This window comes from Brassica napus, assembly GCF_020379485.1.
Source record: "Brassica napus cultivar Da-Ae chromosome A2 unlocalized genomic scaffold, Da-Ae chrA02_Random_31, whole genome shotgun sequence".
NCBI classification, from domain to species: Eukaryota; Viridiplantae; Streptophyta; class Magnoliopsida; order Brassicales; family Brassicaceae; genus Brassica; species Brassica napus.
In genome coordinates this window covers 25,498-42,840 of record NW_026013952.1, presented here as the reverse complement: position 1 = coordinate 42,840, position 17,343 = coordinate 25,498, and the positions used below count along the sequence as shown (strand labels likewise).

The 17,343-nt window shown below is 34.0% G+C and overlaps 2 protein-coding genes and 1 non-coding gene across 3 annotated transcripts; 2 read left to right on the top strand and 1 right to left on the bottom strand.

Annotated features, from left to right (window-relative positions):
- Positions 1–562: 562 nt before the first annotated feature.
- LOC106397693 (sister chromatid cohesion protein PDS5 homolog B) lies at positions 563–10,194 on the top strand. Its single transcript, XM_013838316.3, is given in 34 exon segments — positions 563–819; positions 1,093–1,326; positions 1,494–1,675; positions 1,783–1,969; positions 2,058–2,279; positions 2,436–2,481; positions 2,484–2,651; positions 2,750–2,895; positions 2,977–3,134; positions 3,222–3,252; positions 3,254–3,372; positions 3,443–3,491; positions 3,598–3,616; positions 3,619–3,785; positions 4,075–4,251; positions 4,424–4,563; positions 5,350–5,476; positions 5,821–5,958; positions 6,082–6,150; positions 6,500–6,630; positions 6,709–6,826; positions 7,255–7,389; positions 7,482–7,675; positions 7,753–7,870; positions 7,953–8,096; positions 8,171–8,257; positions 8,357–8,755; positions 8,834–8,901; positions 8,977–9,028; positions 9,210–9,296; positions 9,435–9,472; positions 9,570–9,634; positions 9,829–9,872; positions 9,970–10,194. Coding segments are annotated over 34 exon segments (4,191 nt in total). The 5' UTR covers positions 563–723; the 3' UTR covers positions 10,006–10,194.
- A 775-nt stretch (positions 10,195–10,969) lies between these two features.
- Positions 10,970–11,041, top strand: TRNAQ-UUG. The gene has a single exon. It is a non-coding gene; the product is annotated as a tRNA-Gln (tRNA).
- Positions 11,042–14,569: 3,528 nt separating this feature from the next.
- LOC125594041 (indole glucosinolate O-methyltransferase 4-like) lies at positions 14,570–16,631 on the bottom strand. Its single transcript, XM_048770359.1, has 4 exons — positions 15,723–16,631; positions 15,323–15,633; positions 15,146–15,210; positions 14,570–15,050 (listed from the first exon to the last, which is right to left on the bottom strand). The coding sequence occupies exons 1-4, from the start codon at positions 16,172–16,174 to the stop codon at positions 14,751–14,753; spliced, it is 1,128 nt and encodes a 375-aa protein (XP_048626316.1). The 5' UTR covers positions 16,175–16,631; the 3' UTR covers positions 14,570–14,750.
- Positions 16,632–17,343: the final 712 nt, after the last annotated feature.

Here is a 17,343-nt window from a genome sequence, read left to right as displayed (position 1 = left end):
CGTATAGGTTTTGGTATGACACTCAAGACTGCTAAAAAGTCGAAGCTTGATACCTCAAGATATATGCTACAAGTTGAGGATCATCTACTTGTACTAATGGAGAAACTTTTGATAGCAAGCATGCAATACCGTGGCAATTACAATACAAAAATCAAAATCTGAATGACCAACTTAATTAGCTTAATAAATAACAATAATGAGCAAGCTGAGACATGAAAAATTCACATAATGTACATAAACTTCTGATCCAAACAAGTGTGCTCTATCCAACATAAATGCAGAGAACTTTCAGTTTAGCATTATACAAATGAGTAACAAGCACAGGAATTTCTACACAAAAAAACCTTTAGGCTAATTAACAAACACAAGGAACTTCTGACCTCCAGTCTTCTTCCTCCTATAAACCGGTTTTGGACCCGAACAAATTATTTAGGCTTTTGGAGGATTTTTAAAATTGGGCCGCCAGTAGGCCCATATATCCAACCCATTTTTTTTTTACTTAGGGAGTGTTATCCACAGTCTCCAATGACGACAACGCTTATATAATTAATAAAAAAAAAAAAAAGGGAAAAGGGTCCCTCCCTCCCGCCCAAAGCTTCCCTCTCCTCCTCCTCCGTCTTCCTCGCAGACTCACCGTTTGATTTTCACTCCACTGACGGGCTTTCCTAGGGTTCCGTTTCGTCTCCTTTTCGATTTTCGATTTCAGTTAGCGCTGTACGGAGCATGGAGAAAACTCCGACGGAGATTGTCTCCGAGATGGGTTCTCGTTTGCTTCAGTCATCTCGTCCGAACAAGGGCTCCCTTGTGAAATCACTTCGGGTAAGCATCTGGGTTTGTTTCCGATTAACTTGATTCATCGCTCTGTAGTTCGATTGACTCCGTAAATAGCTCGATTCCTTTCGAAATCGACTTGATCTTGAGTGGGGTTTGTGGTGGGTTTTTGCCTTGTATCTCATGGGTTGTCTTTTGCTTTGCGCATTTGAAATCGATTTTAGGGTTTTATCGGTGATCCGAGGGTTGATTGAGTGTTATTGTAGTGACATAGGGAAGATCTTTGATAGTTTGCTTACACATGTAACTGTGACTTTACAGGAAGCTGCTACTACTCTCTCACAAATCGAGCAGCCTTTAGTCACCGAAACTGTGAGCAAGAAGAAAGCTCTGAAGCTGCTTGAAGCTGAGCTTAGACCGCTGAAGAAATCCATCATCAAGCATGACCTTCTTAAGAATCGTGATAACGACGTGAGTCTATTAGTCACTGTCTGTGTCAGTGAGATTTTTCGGATTCTGGCACCTGAGCCACCTTTTGAAGACAAGTATCTCAGGGTATGAACATTCCTTTGACTCCTTTGCAATAAACATGTCTCTGTTACTATTGTTGACTAGTGTTTGAGCAGATAGACTCTTGCATTTTGTGGAACTTACAGCGTCAGTAGTACTAAATTCGGTTGTGTGAGGTGGGTTATTTTTAACATGTGGTATCCTTATTTCAGGATATCTTCAACCTCTTTCTAGCTGAGTTCTCTGAGCTCTCTGATACTGTAAGCCCTTATTTCTCGAGAAGGGCAAAGATCTTGGAAACAGTTTCTCGATGTAAATGCTCTCTGCTAATGCTGGACGTGGACTGCCATGACTTAATTCACGAGATGTTTAACACGTTTTTCTCTGTTGTAAGGTAAGAGATGAAACATTTTATTTTCTACTGTTACGAAACTACTCTGGTGTTCTGTTGGTAATAATAAACTGCATTAACATGATCATTTTATTCCCTTCTCGTCACAGAGATCACTATCACCAGAATTTAGCTCATCAGAAAAACGCTAAAGTGCAGCAGCGAAAGGCTAACACGCAGCAAGCGCGACAAAGTTTATTTAATGACATTCTAACGATAATGACTGATATTCTGAAAGAAGAGGCAAGTTCGTCACTTGTCGGTGTTATTCTTGAAAATCTTGTGAAGGAGGGAAAGGTATGGATGTGCAGATATTAGTTTTCTATCGATTATAATTTGCAAAATTATCAGATTATGATATTTTTATTATCTTGTGTGTTCACAGGATGCGACTCCTGCTGCTAATAACCTTGCGAGTTCTCTCATTAAAAACTGTACCGACACGCTTGAGCCGTTAATTTGCAGTTTTCTAACATCCTGTTTTATGGAGAAAGATTCTATCCAGTCCAATCTCAAAGATTCTTACCACGAAATCATATTCATGATCTCCTTAAATGCTCCCCAGATACTGCTAGCAATTATCCCGAACTTGACCCAGGAACTACTGGTATTTATTATACACTTACGCTTTAATAAACATATGATCTTACTTTTCTAACTCCTATTCTTTAGAAAGTTATAGATTGCTTTTGTTTTTATTTAGTGCTTATATTCCTGTTTGTTTGTTTGGGTATTCACCAGGGTTGTTATTTTCTGTCTACAGACTGATCAGGTTGATGTGAGAATAAAAGCTCTGAACTTAGCTGGAAGGATTTTGCACAGCCTAACCACTGTTCCGGGGAGATATATCGAGATCTTTTTGTAGAGTTCTTGAGAAGATTCTCAGATAAATCTGCAGAAGTCAGAATGGCTGCATTGAAATGCGGGAAGCAGTGTTACTTGGCGAATCCCTCTGGAAATAAAGCATCTGGAGTTCTCAGTAATATTCATAAAGCACTTTCCCTTTTTGCCTTGGTTCTTTATTTCTTGCTCTCTCTAATAATCCCGGTGTCCTTCCTTGACTTTTTAATGTCTCAGCTGCCATTCAAGAGCGCCTATTAGATTTCGATGATAGGGTTAGAACACAGGCTTTGGTTGTTGCTTGTGATATAATGAAGTCTAATATGAAGTATGCTCCTTTGAATCTGATCTCTGAGGCCACTGAGAGACTTCGGGATAAGAAGGTACTCTTACGTTAAAGTATATGAGGCGTTACTAAGGGGCTGTTTCAAGATTATTCACCACTTATTCCATATTTGAAAAAGATATCTGTTAGGAAGAAGGCTATGCAGCAGCTGTCAAAAGTGTATCAAGATTACTGTGACAAGTGTTCAAAAGGATATCTGACAATAAATGATCATTTTGAGCAAATCCCATGCAAAATCTTGTTGCTTTGCTGCGATAAAGATTGTAAAGAATCATGGTAGGATAATTTACCAACTTTCCTTGAATTGCGTTTTTAAAAAGAAAATATTTCTGACAAGCTAATAGATTTCTGTGGATTACTTAGGTCCCACAATGTGGAACTTGTGCTATCCGAATGATCTTTATCCTCGCCTTCTTCCAGTTGAGGAGAGGATGCGGCACTGGGTTCAATGTTTTGTCGTCATGAACCATATTCACTTGAAGTCACTCAATTCAATTTTATCTCAGAAAAGAAGGTAGCCATAAGAATCCACCATCAAATATAAATTAAAAGGTTTTCTTGTTATTCACTCAGTATGTTTCCAGGTTTCAAAGTGAATTGCGGCATTGCCTGACTATCTTGAGGGAGGCTAAGGTCGTATTTTCTTTTCTCTTTCTTGAACTCTGGTGCTCATAGATCCCGAGGGCTTCGCAAACCTTATGTTTCTCACTTTTTGAGTTTAATCTGATGCTTGCTTCAGGATCACAATGTAGAAGAAGTGAAAGAAAACAAAAAAGCTGTTTTGTAAAGCTTTCATCTGGCTTTCCAGACACTTCCAAGGCAGAAGATTTCTTTCACAGATTAGACCAAATGAACGACACATCAATTTTTGATGCCTTAACTCTACTGCTGGATGAACTGACATTCACAAAAGCCCAGACTATTAGAGTAAGTCCAAACCTTTATGATGATTTACTTATGCGTAATTTATGTTAAATTCAATTCACAATTCGTAACGTTTTGTTTTTTTTTTCTCTGAAACATCTACAGTATCGTGAATATTCTACTCATTTTCATTCTTGACTAATTCTGTGCTGCATTATTTTAGTATTATCAGCAAGAGTATATTTTTCAGGAAAGGCATTGGTATTCAAAATGAAGCAAATTAGATAAACCCTTGAATGTGCATAGTAGATATATTCAGCTTCACTACAGATTTGTTCTTTATTCTTTTCAGGAGAAGTTTCTCGAGAGAATTGGTGCTAATCATCAACTTTTCGACTTCCTGCGCATACTTTCTACAAAATGTGCGCCTACTATATTTAGCTCAGAGCATGTCCGGTATCTTATGGATCAGCTTTCTAGCAGCACCTCTGACACGCAGTTGAAGGCTCCTTTCATCAAACTTCTTTTGGTAAGAACAAATGTAGAGAAACATGCTGGTATTCTGTGCACTAATGTTCCATAATCAATAAAACATTTAAATTTTATTTTATGAATATCATCGTTCTTAAGTATACATAAGTGTTATGCTTAAATCAACTTCGGAAATGAAATTGAACACAGTTACTGATTTCCTGAATTAGGTAATCCTCAACATGTTCCCTTCTTACCTGAGAGGTTCAGAAAAACAGTTCTTGGAGCTATTAGAGGACGATGATTCAGTCGCTGACGAGCTAACTGAAGCTTTGTCAAAGGCAGCTCCTTATATTTCTGCCAACTTCAGGTAACCATCCAGCACTATTTGACTTGCAATTGATTTAGGTTAAGTTATCATTTTAAGTAGAATTCAAGTTTATTTAAGTGGCCTGGTAGTCAGAGTACAATCTGGAATGCTAGAGCTACTTTCTTACTGTACTGCTTTATGATATCTTACGATAAGTTCATCCAGTTGGATAGAATTTTGGTGTTGCTAGAGAAATGTGTGACATGGCATTTTCTACTGAGTTTGTTTACGTACTCAGACATAAAGTAGAAAAGCTAATTTATTAACCAATTGTTTGATCAAACTAAAGAATTTAATGTCCGTCTTTGTAGCGCAAGTTTTAAGAGTCTACTCTCTGATATCTGATTTAAAGACATCAGTGTTCCATTTACCCCGCACTGCAAATATGCTGTGCTGATATATATAGCATAAACTTATCAAGCTATTGGGCTTAAGTGTTCTGCCTGTTTTTCATTCTGTACTCTGATAGTGTACTCCACCCATAGAAGTTCTCTGGTGGAAAATTAATTGAAGACGATTATTATAAGGCAATATACAATGAACATTCTGAATACAAAATTTCAGGTCGAGGCACGTTATGCAGTCTATGGTTTCTCGTCAAACATATAGTCTACTTTTCTGAACAGTAATTAAAATTTATAGATTTATTATAGGCTTTGAGATCGTTTTAGATACTCTATTCCTCTTGAGTATGGCTTATGTAAATTAGCATACCTAGACAACTAATATTCTATGCATATATTAGTGAGACCTGGACATACTTTAGACATTGGTTTGCTTTTGCAGTGACTATTCCCCTGTTCTGGAGAAGATGTGTCTGGAGGGTACTCGTTCTCGGGCAAAACATGCTGTTTCTGCCATTGCTTCGTTGGCTACATCATCTGAAAAATCTGTCTTTTCCAAGTTATGCAAGGTTATTTTTTCTGCAACCTGCGTTTATTTCTTTTACTCTATCTGTGCTTATTTCGTTTACTCTACATTACTTGATCACATATCGATTTCTTAGATTGAATGCATTTGTGTGAATGTTATTTAACTAGCTTTGGAAGATTCTTAGCATATAACTTTGTTGTGCTTTATGTTCTCCGGAGCCTAAATCTTGGCTTAAGTGGAGTTTGTAAGTGATCATCAACGATTGTAGGGAACATAGCTTTATATATTAGATAGTCTGTTTTAGGCCGAAATCTATAGTAATAGTTTTCCTTTCTAGAGAAAGTTGAGTGTCGCCATTGATTGTCTTGTTTTCCTTTTACTCAGAAGCTCAGAGATTCTTTGCTGTGTGGACGGAAAATTCCAACAACTCTGCAATCTTTGGCATGTGTTGGGCAATATTCTGTCTTGGCTTTTGACAATATATATGAAGATATCAGTAGATACGTATACCAATTTTTTCAAGTAAGTGGCAAGAGGTGCTATTTTCAAAATTGTTATGAAGATATCCACCTGGTTCATTAATTTATTGTATTTTTCTTATTGTTGATGGTAACCATCTTATTACTATTTTCAAAATTGTCATAGGCGGAACCATCTGATAATCAGCCTCCTTGTGATCAGTCTTCTGGTTGCTGTAACTCTTGCAAGCTAAAGGTAAGTGCTGGAGAAAGAAACAGTTTTGCTTTCCGTTCATTTGTGTCTTAGAAAGTTTAGGTCTTTAACATGCAATTTCAACGTGAAACAAGTAGGCCGTTGTTAATGCTTCTGCTCAGCATGTTCTAGTTGTATACTTAGCATGAAGTTCAGCCTTTTTATGCTTCATTGCAGAATTTTTAGGAATAGTGCTGCCGCATGTGAATCACATTATCGTTAAGAATGTTTATTAGCTAGACAAAGAAATGTAAGCCTTGAGATTTTAAGATTTTTAATGTGGGATAAGTTCGAACATTCTCAAAGTTGGCAGGATCACGCATGTTAAGTTTTGAGTTGTTATTTTTCGCAGATATATGGGCTCAAAACACTTGTGAAAAGTTTCTTGCCTCGCCATGGTCAAGTCGTAAGGAAAATCGATGACTTGTTAAACATTTTGAAGAAAACACTGAGGTCACAAGGACTCGAAGGCATCAAATCATGGTATGTTCTTGTGGAAAATTCCTGATCCTTGTTGACTTCTCATATGATCTAAGACTTACTTTCTCTTGAAATTTGTAGCGATGACACGGGGGCTAATGTTAGACTGGCTGCTGCTAAAGCTGTTTTATTGCTTTCAAGGAAATGGGACCTTCATATTTCTCCTGAACTTTTCCGTCTTACCATCTCGATGGGAAAGGTAAAATGCTTTCCACCTTGCATAACAACCAAACAATTTTTAGAAGATTCTTGAATATTATCCTAACTGGATAATCTTAACTGCTTGTTTTTCAAAAAAAAATGTGTGTTAAGTGATGGCGAGTCATGAGTTTGACTTTTACAGTAGCCACGTACTGGTTCCTGCATTTTGTAACTTATATAAGAGTATCTATCATTGCATATTGGACATATCTATAAGTTTCTCTAATGGAATTAGCTTGGGTTTATGGTCATCTATCTCTGAAGAAGGATGTTATTAGTAGTGTTAACTATTTAGTGGCAGTGGGGATGTTATTAGTAGTGTTAACCATTTAGTGGATGATATCTCTGTCCAGAAAGTTGGATTAATTTGGTGAGTTTATGGTGCACTTGATTGTCTTTCTGATCGTTTACCTTGTCTTCTGTCAGGACTCCAACGCTTTTATAACCAAGACTTTTCTCACCAAATTACAGAAGCTATTGATGGAAAATATGATACCCAGAAGATACGCATGTGCTTTTTCGTTTTCCGTGTCTGGTCCCTGCAGAGATCTGCAAAATGATGTAAGTTGCTAATACTTCTCACTCTAAAATGGGAATATTTCAGTTGTTTTAACACTTAAGGTTTTCTGATGATTTCCGCTGCTTTTGTTCAGTCACTTAGATATATCAATGGATTCATCAGAAATGCTACAAGAGAAGCTCGGGCAGGTCGGGATGTAGATCAACGGGAATCACTCACTGATTGTCCAGCTTACATGATAGTGTTCCTGATCCATGTTCTTGCACATGACCCGGATTTCCCTTCAGAAGACTGCATGGATGAGCATGTCTATGCTCGATTTTGTGGGTAATAGCTAAGTTCCTATTATTGGTTCTAATTGGTTTCTTTTTGAATTTTTGTTCTTACATCTTTCCCTTTGGCAGCCCTCTGTTGTCGGTCTTACAAGTGCTACTTAGTAACAAGGAAATAGCCCCTTTCTTGTGTTGTATCTTGCGTGCAATTAAAAGAGCTGAAGATGCTGTTGATGCTTGTAAAACTCCTGTAAGTGTGACGTGATAGCACTGAATTAAAAATATGCTTCTTTACCATGCGTAGGCTAATATGATTATACTTTGCACTGCAGAGGCTGCATATTCTAGCTGATATTGGTTCTTCAGCTGTCAACACATCAAAATGTATTGACGCGACTTCCCCACAAGCTCCACGGTCAATTTTGCTACCATCATCGCTGTACAAACTAGGCCAAACTAGCATGTCAGACAGCCAGGCAAGTCCTGCATTGCGTCAATCCTGCTCAACTTGTGACATTAGCTTAAATTTTATGTTTCTGACACTCTGCAGAACAAGGCTAAGTCTCACACTCAAAATACTTTGGAACAAAGGTTCATGGAAAGAGTAGTTCATATATTCCGATCACAGATCTCTCTGGTATATCTTTTTACCGTCCTTTTTCCATTTTACTTGTATTATGCTTTGATTCCTGATCCTTTTCTGATCGTTTTTCTGCCAACTTGAACTCTTTCCAAGCATGATCAGAAGTGTCAGGAAGATACCCCAGCAGTTGTTTTGGAGGATGGAGATTTGCCTCTATTATTGGGAAATCAAATCGAAACCTCAATGACTGGTTCCACTGAAGCCAGCAAAAACAACACTAGGTGTAGCAAAAAGCGGACTCATTTGGGTTTGCCTGAAAAAAGTACTACTACTACCAGAGAGATGAAGAATGTTACTTCCAAGAAGTGTAAAACAGTAGAAGGGGGAGAACACATTTCTCGTGATTCCACCGTATCTTTGAGAACAGTTGAGTCGGAAATTCCTAAAAAGAAGCTAGAGAGACACAGTACTTGTTCAAAGGAGAGTGCTGGGGCAAGTGTCAGCAACAATGTTACATCTTCCAAACCTTCCGGGGTAGTATCTACGTTAAAGGTAAGTTCATAACTATAAGTTGGATCTATATATAGTTATTATTTATCTTCCTGTGATACTGGTTAATGATTGTCACAGGATACCAGCAACCACGGCGAAGCAATCATTGGGCAGCGGATTAAATTACTCTCCCCCGCTGATGGATGGTAGAAATTTTCTTAAAGACATTCGAACAAATATATGATGGAGTTTTCGTAATTTGTTTTGGTCGTTTTTACCAGTTTCCATCACGGCACTGTTGAAAGGTTTAATTCTAAAAGCAACTCCCACAAGGTATGCACTGTGACTTCTAAGCCCATATTATTCTAAAAGCAATTCTCATTTGATTCAGTGAGCTGTTTATGCTCGACGTTGGTCAGATATAGTATATACATCTTTGCATGGCTTTTCCTTTTCCCTGTTCTTTACCTATCTGTAGTAAATGCCACGAGCTTCTGTGTTTGCTTTGATGCAGATTGCTTTTGATAATGGGGATGTTGAATTGGTTTGCTTGGACAGCGAGAGTTGGGAGACCCTGAGCCATGAATCCATGGGGCAACAGGTAAATGAAATGTTTGATGGATACTTTAATTCATCATTCAAGTGCTAACATCTTGGAATCCGACGAAAATGAACTTGACACAAGTACAATATTTGTAGCATTTATTTATGTTTGGCTTCTTTTTTTTTAATTATTCAGGAAATATTGAGAAAGGAGACAGAATCTTTTGGTTCTCGGTGAGTTACAATCAACCACAGTTCATTGAACAGCTGATTGCTCTTTTTCTCTGTGTCATCTGTAATGATGTAGCGAGATACTCTCTGGTTTCTGCAGCGTCCCTGAAGTTAAAACAAAGCAGCAGAAGAAAAAGATGCCTACCAAATTGAATCCTACAGCTGGTAAATTGTTGCAAAGTCCTCAATTATTGGAGTCATTATTGTCTACTAAACCAACTGGTGGAAACATTAGCGTAGGAGGCCTCATTAACCATGAATGATTCGCCTAGTCCTTGTCTAATAAGTGAATAGAAATGTTCGCATTGAGTTGGTTATTGTATAAAGTTCCTCTCACTGAAAAGGAAACTTGGTTGCAGGAGAAGAATCAGTGTCAGAAGTAACCAACACAAGTGACAACATTGTAAGCCTTCTTCTCCTATTGTTAAGTTTCTTTTCCTTTCCTTGTAATGTCAATATGCCGACTTAAACGCTAAGTCAACTGCTGGTCAATGTTTCAGGGACTTAGAAGAAGTCGGAGACGAAGAATGTCTTAAGGAGCATGATATGCTCGCAACAATAGACTTCTTCTTCCTCCTCATACTTATATGTTTATAATAACCTCGTGATAGAAATAATAAACGAATACTTATGTCTAGAATTAAACTTGTTTAGACGGCAACAATATTATGAAAAATAACACACAGGTTTTGCTGTTTTGAGTTTCAATAGTTTTGCTTTTGGCATTGTTGGGTCTTCTTTTGTTCACTTCGTATCTCGACTTTTCATAACTAACCAAGTCAATTTCATTTTCCGAACTTATTTAACTCAACCAAAATGTTCCTAATTTCTCCCAAAATTCATTTTAATTGTTTGTTGTAGTTCTTTTTTCAAAAGAGAAGACTTGATTTATGAGGTTACAATATAAAAAACATACAGAGAGATTTGGTTGTGGAATTAGGTACCAAAGGTAAGACAATTCGAGCGTTTTGTGGAATGAGAGGATTTATTTGGCGTACAAAATATGGCCTGATCATCGTTGTTGTAGAGTGTAATGACTACTATTGGATATGGGTCTCCCTTGACGCTCACTGATATTCAAACAAGATTAAAAGTTCACAAAAGGAGATGTCCCACCATTAAAGCCAACTATAATGACAGCTGTTTCTTGATCGTGTGCGCAAAAAAGCATCCCTTAACATCTCCTTTGAGGCTTGCTACTCTCCAATCTTTCGATGGCTCAGTAGCTGTTTTAGCAGAGAATAGGAAAAGTACACCAGAAGTAAACTTTTTTTTCTTGAAAAAGGCTTTACCAGAAGGAAACTTTCATGGCAAGAAATCATCTAAAGTTAAAGCAACCAAATAAATACCTCCAACTTCTTCTGATGCTGCTTTGACGCAAGTTTCATCAAAAATTTCATGTGATTATCCGTGAATGATGTTTTGAATGATTATCTAATAAAGAGATACTCAATCTTCAGTAATGATATATATGAATAATGCAGCAAAGTAAACATCTAAGGTTCTATGGTGTAGTGGTTAGCACTCTGGACTTTGAATCCAGCGACCTGGGTTCGACTTCCGGTAGGACCTTTTTCACCATTTTTAGTTTGTTTGTTTGTATATTTCATCCAACTTTGTAATCAACGGATAACATGAATGAAAAGCCAACGTTGGAGAACTGATTGATGACTACTAGTGATCTACGGAAGAAACTTTCCTTCAATTTTACAAGTATTTACATATTGATGAACACGGCAGCGACATCGTAGGCGACGATGACGGTGACTGAGCCACCGTAGATAGTGTGGAACGAGGGGAAAACGGCGGTGAGACGGAGGATCACGAAGCTAAAGCCTCAAAATTGGGAAAGAGTGTCCTTTCTCCACCACACGAACATTTTGATAAGATGAAATGAACATGTCCACAGTGAGTCCAATGTTACTTGTCTTTTTTTTTTTTTTTGATCAAACCAATGTTACCTGTCATTTGGATTAATATATATGTAAATTGATTTGACATAAGATTGACTGGTTTCGACTTAAAAGCACCTCCATCAGAAAATACTTAGTGGATAACTAAGCAATTAAGAAAAAAGAATTATAGAAATTAGAAAGGAGACAACAAAAATTTCTCAGAAAAACTCTTAAGATACTCTTAAGAATATGATATGTGTCAAGTTATACTTTTTTCTAAAGATTAAAAATTATGTGGAGTTCACATAATAGTCTTGGTACGTACAAAGCCTTATTTATTGTTAAGGAAAATGATCTGGATTGAAGAACTGATCACGAAAGGTAAGTGTTTATATCTGTATTATTAAAAGAAAAGTACAAAAACAAAAAACCTTTAGTTTTTCAACTTATTTACAATGATATGCCACTAAGTTATTAATTAATCTACCTTTTATGATTTTTTGTCTTTTCCTCTTTAATTAATACATTTCCAAAATCAAATTCTAACTAAAAATTATGGCAACAATAATTAATAAACTTAACTTTTAGTATTTTTTGTCTTTTTCTATTTTATTATACATATATGTGTTTGAAAATAATTAATTCCATATATACATTTCCTAATTACATACATTATATGGTAATTAATTTACTAATTCCACATGTACATAATAAATAGTATACAACAATTTTATTATACATAATCACAAAATTTTGATCCATAAAAACAGTTTATACAACAATTTTATTATATATTATCATAAAATTTTGATCCATAAAAAATAAAAATACATTTGTGTGACTTTACAAGTCATATTCTAAATAAATGGATGATATAATTAAGGGTTTACATGATAAAATAAAACTACTCAATATAAACTATAAAATTATTGTGTTTAGAAATGTCATATTAAAAAAAATTTAAACGGATAAATTTTAAAATATATATTATCACTTATACAAATAAATATTCATTTATAAAAAAATAACTAACATCCGTGCGGATGCATTGTCATATAAGTTTACTTTAAGCACGATGATCGTATATTCGTATATATGTATGCTTACGCTAATTTGTGTTGTCGTTGTCTCTGATTGTCATAGTTTTTCTCTGGGAAAATCGCATTTTAAACACTGAAAGTAAGTGTCGCTTTCTATCAATTTAAACATTGAAGTTTTTTGGTTAACATTTTAAATCTTCAAATTGACATTTTTATCATAACAAACCTCAAACAACTTTTTCCTATTCATAGGCGACCGGTACTATTCATTTTACAGGTTAAAATTATGAAGGGTCGGCTTCCTTTAAAAAAAAAAATAATTAATAAAAAATACATAAAAATTCGAATAAAAGTAGAAAAAATTGTAAAAAAATTAAAAACAAATTCAAAAAATCTAAATTTCAAAAATATAAAATTAAAATTTCAAACTTAAAAATAAAATAAAATATTAAAAAATATAAAAACTGAAAATAAGATCTAAAATTAAAATGTCAAATTTAAAAATTAGAAAAAAATGAAAAATAAGATCTAAAATTAAAATGTCAAACTTAAAAACTAAAATAAAAATTTTTAGAAAATTTTAAAATTGAAAAATAAGATCTAAAATTAAAATGTCAAATTTAAAAACTAATATAAAATTTTAAAAATTAGAAAAATTCAAAATAAGATATAAAATTAAAAAAAAAATCAAACTTAAAAAAATTGTAAATATTTAAATAAAAAAATCAAACTTGCTACCATCAAAAACCTTTTTTTATAACTCGGATATAGCACCTAAGTACACCTCCACAAAGAGCATCCTGAGAGGCCACCGATTTCACCACATGTTAATTGATGGTGGCCACACACAGGGCTAATAATTCTCTCAAATGGATAATTTTGAGTTTATTTTCCAAAAAAGAATTCTAAGAAGGAAAATGACCAAAATATTTCGTTAAAGATGCAAAAGACTCTTATACCCTATATATATAAATACAAATAAATAAATAAATAATATATTTTTTAAAAATATTTTTGAACTTATTTTTGAGTTTAGAATTTTTAAATTTAATTATAGTATTTTAAGTTTTGCATTTAAATTTTAGATCTTATTTTTGATTTTTTAGGTTTTTTAATATTTTATTTTATTTTGAAGTTTGAAATTTTATTTTTTATATTTTTGAAATTTTAGATTTTTTTTGAATTTTGTTTTAGTTTTGTTTACAATTTTTTTTTAAAAAAATTTTTATTCGAGTTTTTATGTATTTTTTATTTTTTATTAAATATTTTTTTTTTAAATCGACACCTCATCATTTTAACCTGTAAACTGAACAGTACCGGTCGCCTATGAATAGAAAAACATTGTCTGAGGTTTGTTATAATAAAAATGTCACTTTAAATGTTTAAAGCGCTAGCCAAAATATTTCAGTGTTTTAAGTACTAGAAACTGTCACTCTCAGTGTTTAAAATGGTTTTTCTCGTTTTTCTTTGTATATATTTTTTCCTGTTTTATATTTATATTTTTAATTTGCTTAAGTACATATAATATGATAATTTTATATGGTGTTAAAATAAAACTTGTAATATTATAGGAAAACGTTAAAAATAGTTAACAACTCAATGCTATACGCTTAATGTTACTTTTTTTTTGTTCACTACGTAAATGTGACATTATATAATTCATCCAAAGTCGATTCCCAGCCAGAAGGCGAGAAGGTTCATAACAGAATGGAACCGGATGATTAGTCATCCTCTCTTATTTTATTACAATTTACAACACACAAACATAATCAACACACACTAGAGCCCACTAAATGATAACGAAACCCTGACCCCATGAAATGCTTTATTTCCTTTTTTAGATTTTAGACGATCATTGTAATTTTTTTTTCTTGTAAACTAAGACGATCATTCTAATTAAAGAACTCTTAGGTGTATTAACGAGAACCGTCGAATCCATAAACCACGTGAATCAGGATATCGTTTTTTTTGATACACTGGGATTTTAAGCTTTAAGGAACCACCAACTAGTAATTGATCGCTGTTTATATTTTTGTAGAAGTTAAGTACGTAGATCATATCATCGTCTCGCGATCTCGCGCCATTGACATCATTGTTTAGGTTTACGGGAAGCGGCTAAAGGGTTCATGTAGATGGTTTGCCATCATGATTTAGGTTAAAAATAGTTTTAGCATAAGCACAACACGCTTTAACACTTCTCACAATCACAGTTCGTTAATATTACACACCACACAATGTTGAAAGGAAAAATACAAGCAGCCAGTACCATGAAACTATATTCCATGCAATAGAAAACCATCAAGAACTGAAAAGCTCCATATGCTTTTATTTTCCTAAATTCCAAATCTACTTATGGAATTCAATTACAGAATAGGAATAGGAATGACAAATAACTTCACATCGTAGAAACCCTGAAGCAAATGCTAAATTCTGAAACTGAGAAAGAGATCTTTCTTTACCATTTGAGCATTGTGTTAACATCAACAAGTCCATGGCAAACACGATGTTTGAGAAAAAGTCGTCACGCTTTGGTTCTACTGGTGTAATCATCTCTACAAGGATCACTTTTCCTTTTTCTGGAAGACTCATCCAACAATTTTTCAGAAGCTTTATACAATGTTCGTCCGTCCAATCATGTAGTATCCACTGCCAATAATTAAACCATTTTATTTGAAAAATATGGTCTTAATTACCCACTAATTAAATAAATTAATATATATATATATAAATAATAAAGTTACTTTCATAAAGACGGCATCTCCCTTTGGAACCTCTACAAACATGTCTCCGGACACATGCTCAACTCCTACGTACAATTAGTAAAATCAATTAAAATATAAGTTATAATAGGTAGTTACTAAAATTAACACTTCAATATAAAACTTATAATCAAATTTACTATAAGTAGTTTTTTGTACCTGGATAAGATGGAGCATTGGTTAAAACTTGGGCTAAGTCAAAATTAATACCCTTGATATGAGGATGCTTGGAAGTGATTAAACCTAATATGGTGCCAGTTGCTCCTCCTACATCAACCAAAGTGTTAACATCTTCAAATCCTCTGTAAACCTCTAGAACCTTCTTCATCACCATTGTGGCAGATTCTGACATGGCCCGGTGAAACACCTCAGAGAATTGTTGGTCCGAACTAATGTATTCAAAAAGTGGCATGCCTTGTGCTGAGATGAATGCATCCTTTCCATCTAGTATTACATCTTTAAGATTGTCCCTATGATATAGAAAAACTTCAATCATATATCTTTATGTAGTATACTTTTAACAGTCAACTAATGGATATGACTTATTTATAGTACGTACCAAGTATTGAAATGGACTTGGGTATGGAACAACAAGAACAGAGACGCAAGAGAACCAGAACCATCACTATCTTTCAAGAAAAATTTGCAAACCGGTTCGGCTGCATATACCCTCTCGGTGTTTCCGGTTCCACCGGTTTCAATGACACGGCATTTCAAGATCGAGTGGCTTACGAGTAATCGCAGCATCCGGTCTAGCAAATTAGGCGCCTCCGGGTTCTTGGGTTTGATTGGGAGATTAGCCGTTATCTCAGACGGTGATTTCCATGTACCGTTGCCTGCAGCAGCGAGGGTGTCGATGACGCCGAGCTCCAAGGCAGCTTTGAGGACCATGGGGAAAGCTATAGTGTTCAGGATGCTCTCAGCGTGCAAGCTAATCATTTTCTCGTCGACTTCCTGGTCTTCTTTGGTTGAAACCGGTTTAGGGCAGGGCACTTGAAGATGGTTTGACATTATTTGCTGAAAGATAGATTACAAAGGTAGCGTTGGTTGGAGAAGTGTGGTTTCAACACTCACAGTTGGTGCCATTTTATAGGGAGAAACCTCAAGTAAGTTTACTGACATTTGATTTGGTGACTAATTACCCAAGATTATGCATATTTTCGTCAAAATTGAAGAACTTAGTAAAGAAAGTACTTTATATTATACGCCAATGCTTATTTTAAGAAGAACTAGATTTTAACCCGCACGTTTGTACATATATTTTTTTCATTTTATAAATGTATTTGATATCATTACAATGTATTAAAATATATAATTTCTATTTTAGTATTATATATTGTGTAACTTTATAATATTATTATTTATATTTTTTATTCGGCTTTATTAATATTTTTTTTGTCAACAACATTACAGACTCATATTGACCGTGTAAACCACGCTGGGAGATGTTGATCTATGTGAACGGTATTATTAATTTTTATTATTTACTAATATATTTTTGAGTTAGGTACAATAAAATAATAATATGAAAAAAAAATAGACAACCTCCTTCAAAATGTGTTTTTTCTTTAATTTATACATTTTTCTATAATACATTTTTAAAATTTATTTATTTTTATAATAGAAAATACTTATGTTTAAGATAATTGATATTTACATGTTGTGTTTAAAAAAATATATTTTAACATATATTATTTTAGTATTTTACCGGATTTATAAGTAAAAATATTTTTTGTTTAAATAATATAGCCCAATTATTTTAGTAAATTTTATACATAGTAGCAACTATCCTATTATTTTAGAAAATTTTATTGATACATGATATTTTTTGGATGTTATAATATTAAGTTTTCTTTTTCTTTTTTAATTAAGATGTCAAAATATTCGATTTTTTTTAATTTGTACAACATATATAATTTTTTTCGTGGTGCATTTCAAAAAGTTATTATTTATCATCTATGATTTTATATTTTTAAAATTTGAAATATTATTATTTTGATTTTGAATATTTATTTTCAAAATTTTATATTCTGTCAAGAAAACTTTGAAAAATTACACTACTATTTTTGAGTTTGGAAGATTACATGAATTTTGAATTTGTTTTTGTTACTACATTAATACATTATTTTATAAAAAAAATATTTGATTTTTTCTAATATTTGCTAAGTTTTTCTCAACAT

What these genes read in the sequence shown, in the direction of transcription:
- LOC125594041 (XM_048770359.1), bottom strand. Translation starts at nt 16,174, where the DNA reads ATGTCAAACCATCTTCAAGTGCCCTGCCCTAAACCGGTTTCAACCAAA. An exon ending in CAAGTCCATTTCAATACTTG is followed by an intron (nt 15,634 to 15,722) that starts GTACGTACTATA and finishes TCTATATCATAG; the next exon opens with GGACAATCTTAAAGATGTAA. An exon ending in GAGATGCCGTCTTTATGAAA is followed by an intron (nt 15,051 to 15,145) that starts GTAACTTTATTA and finishes AATTATTGGCAG; the next exon opens with TGGATACTACATGATTGGAC.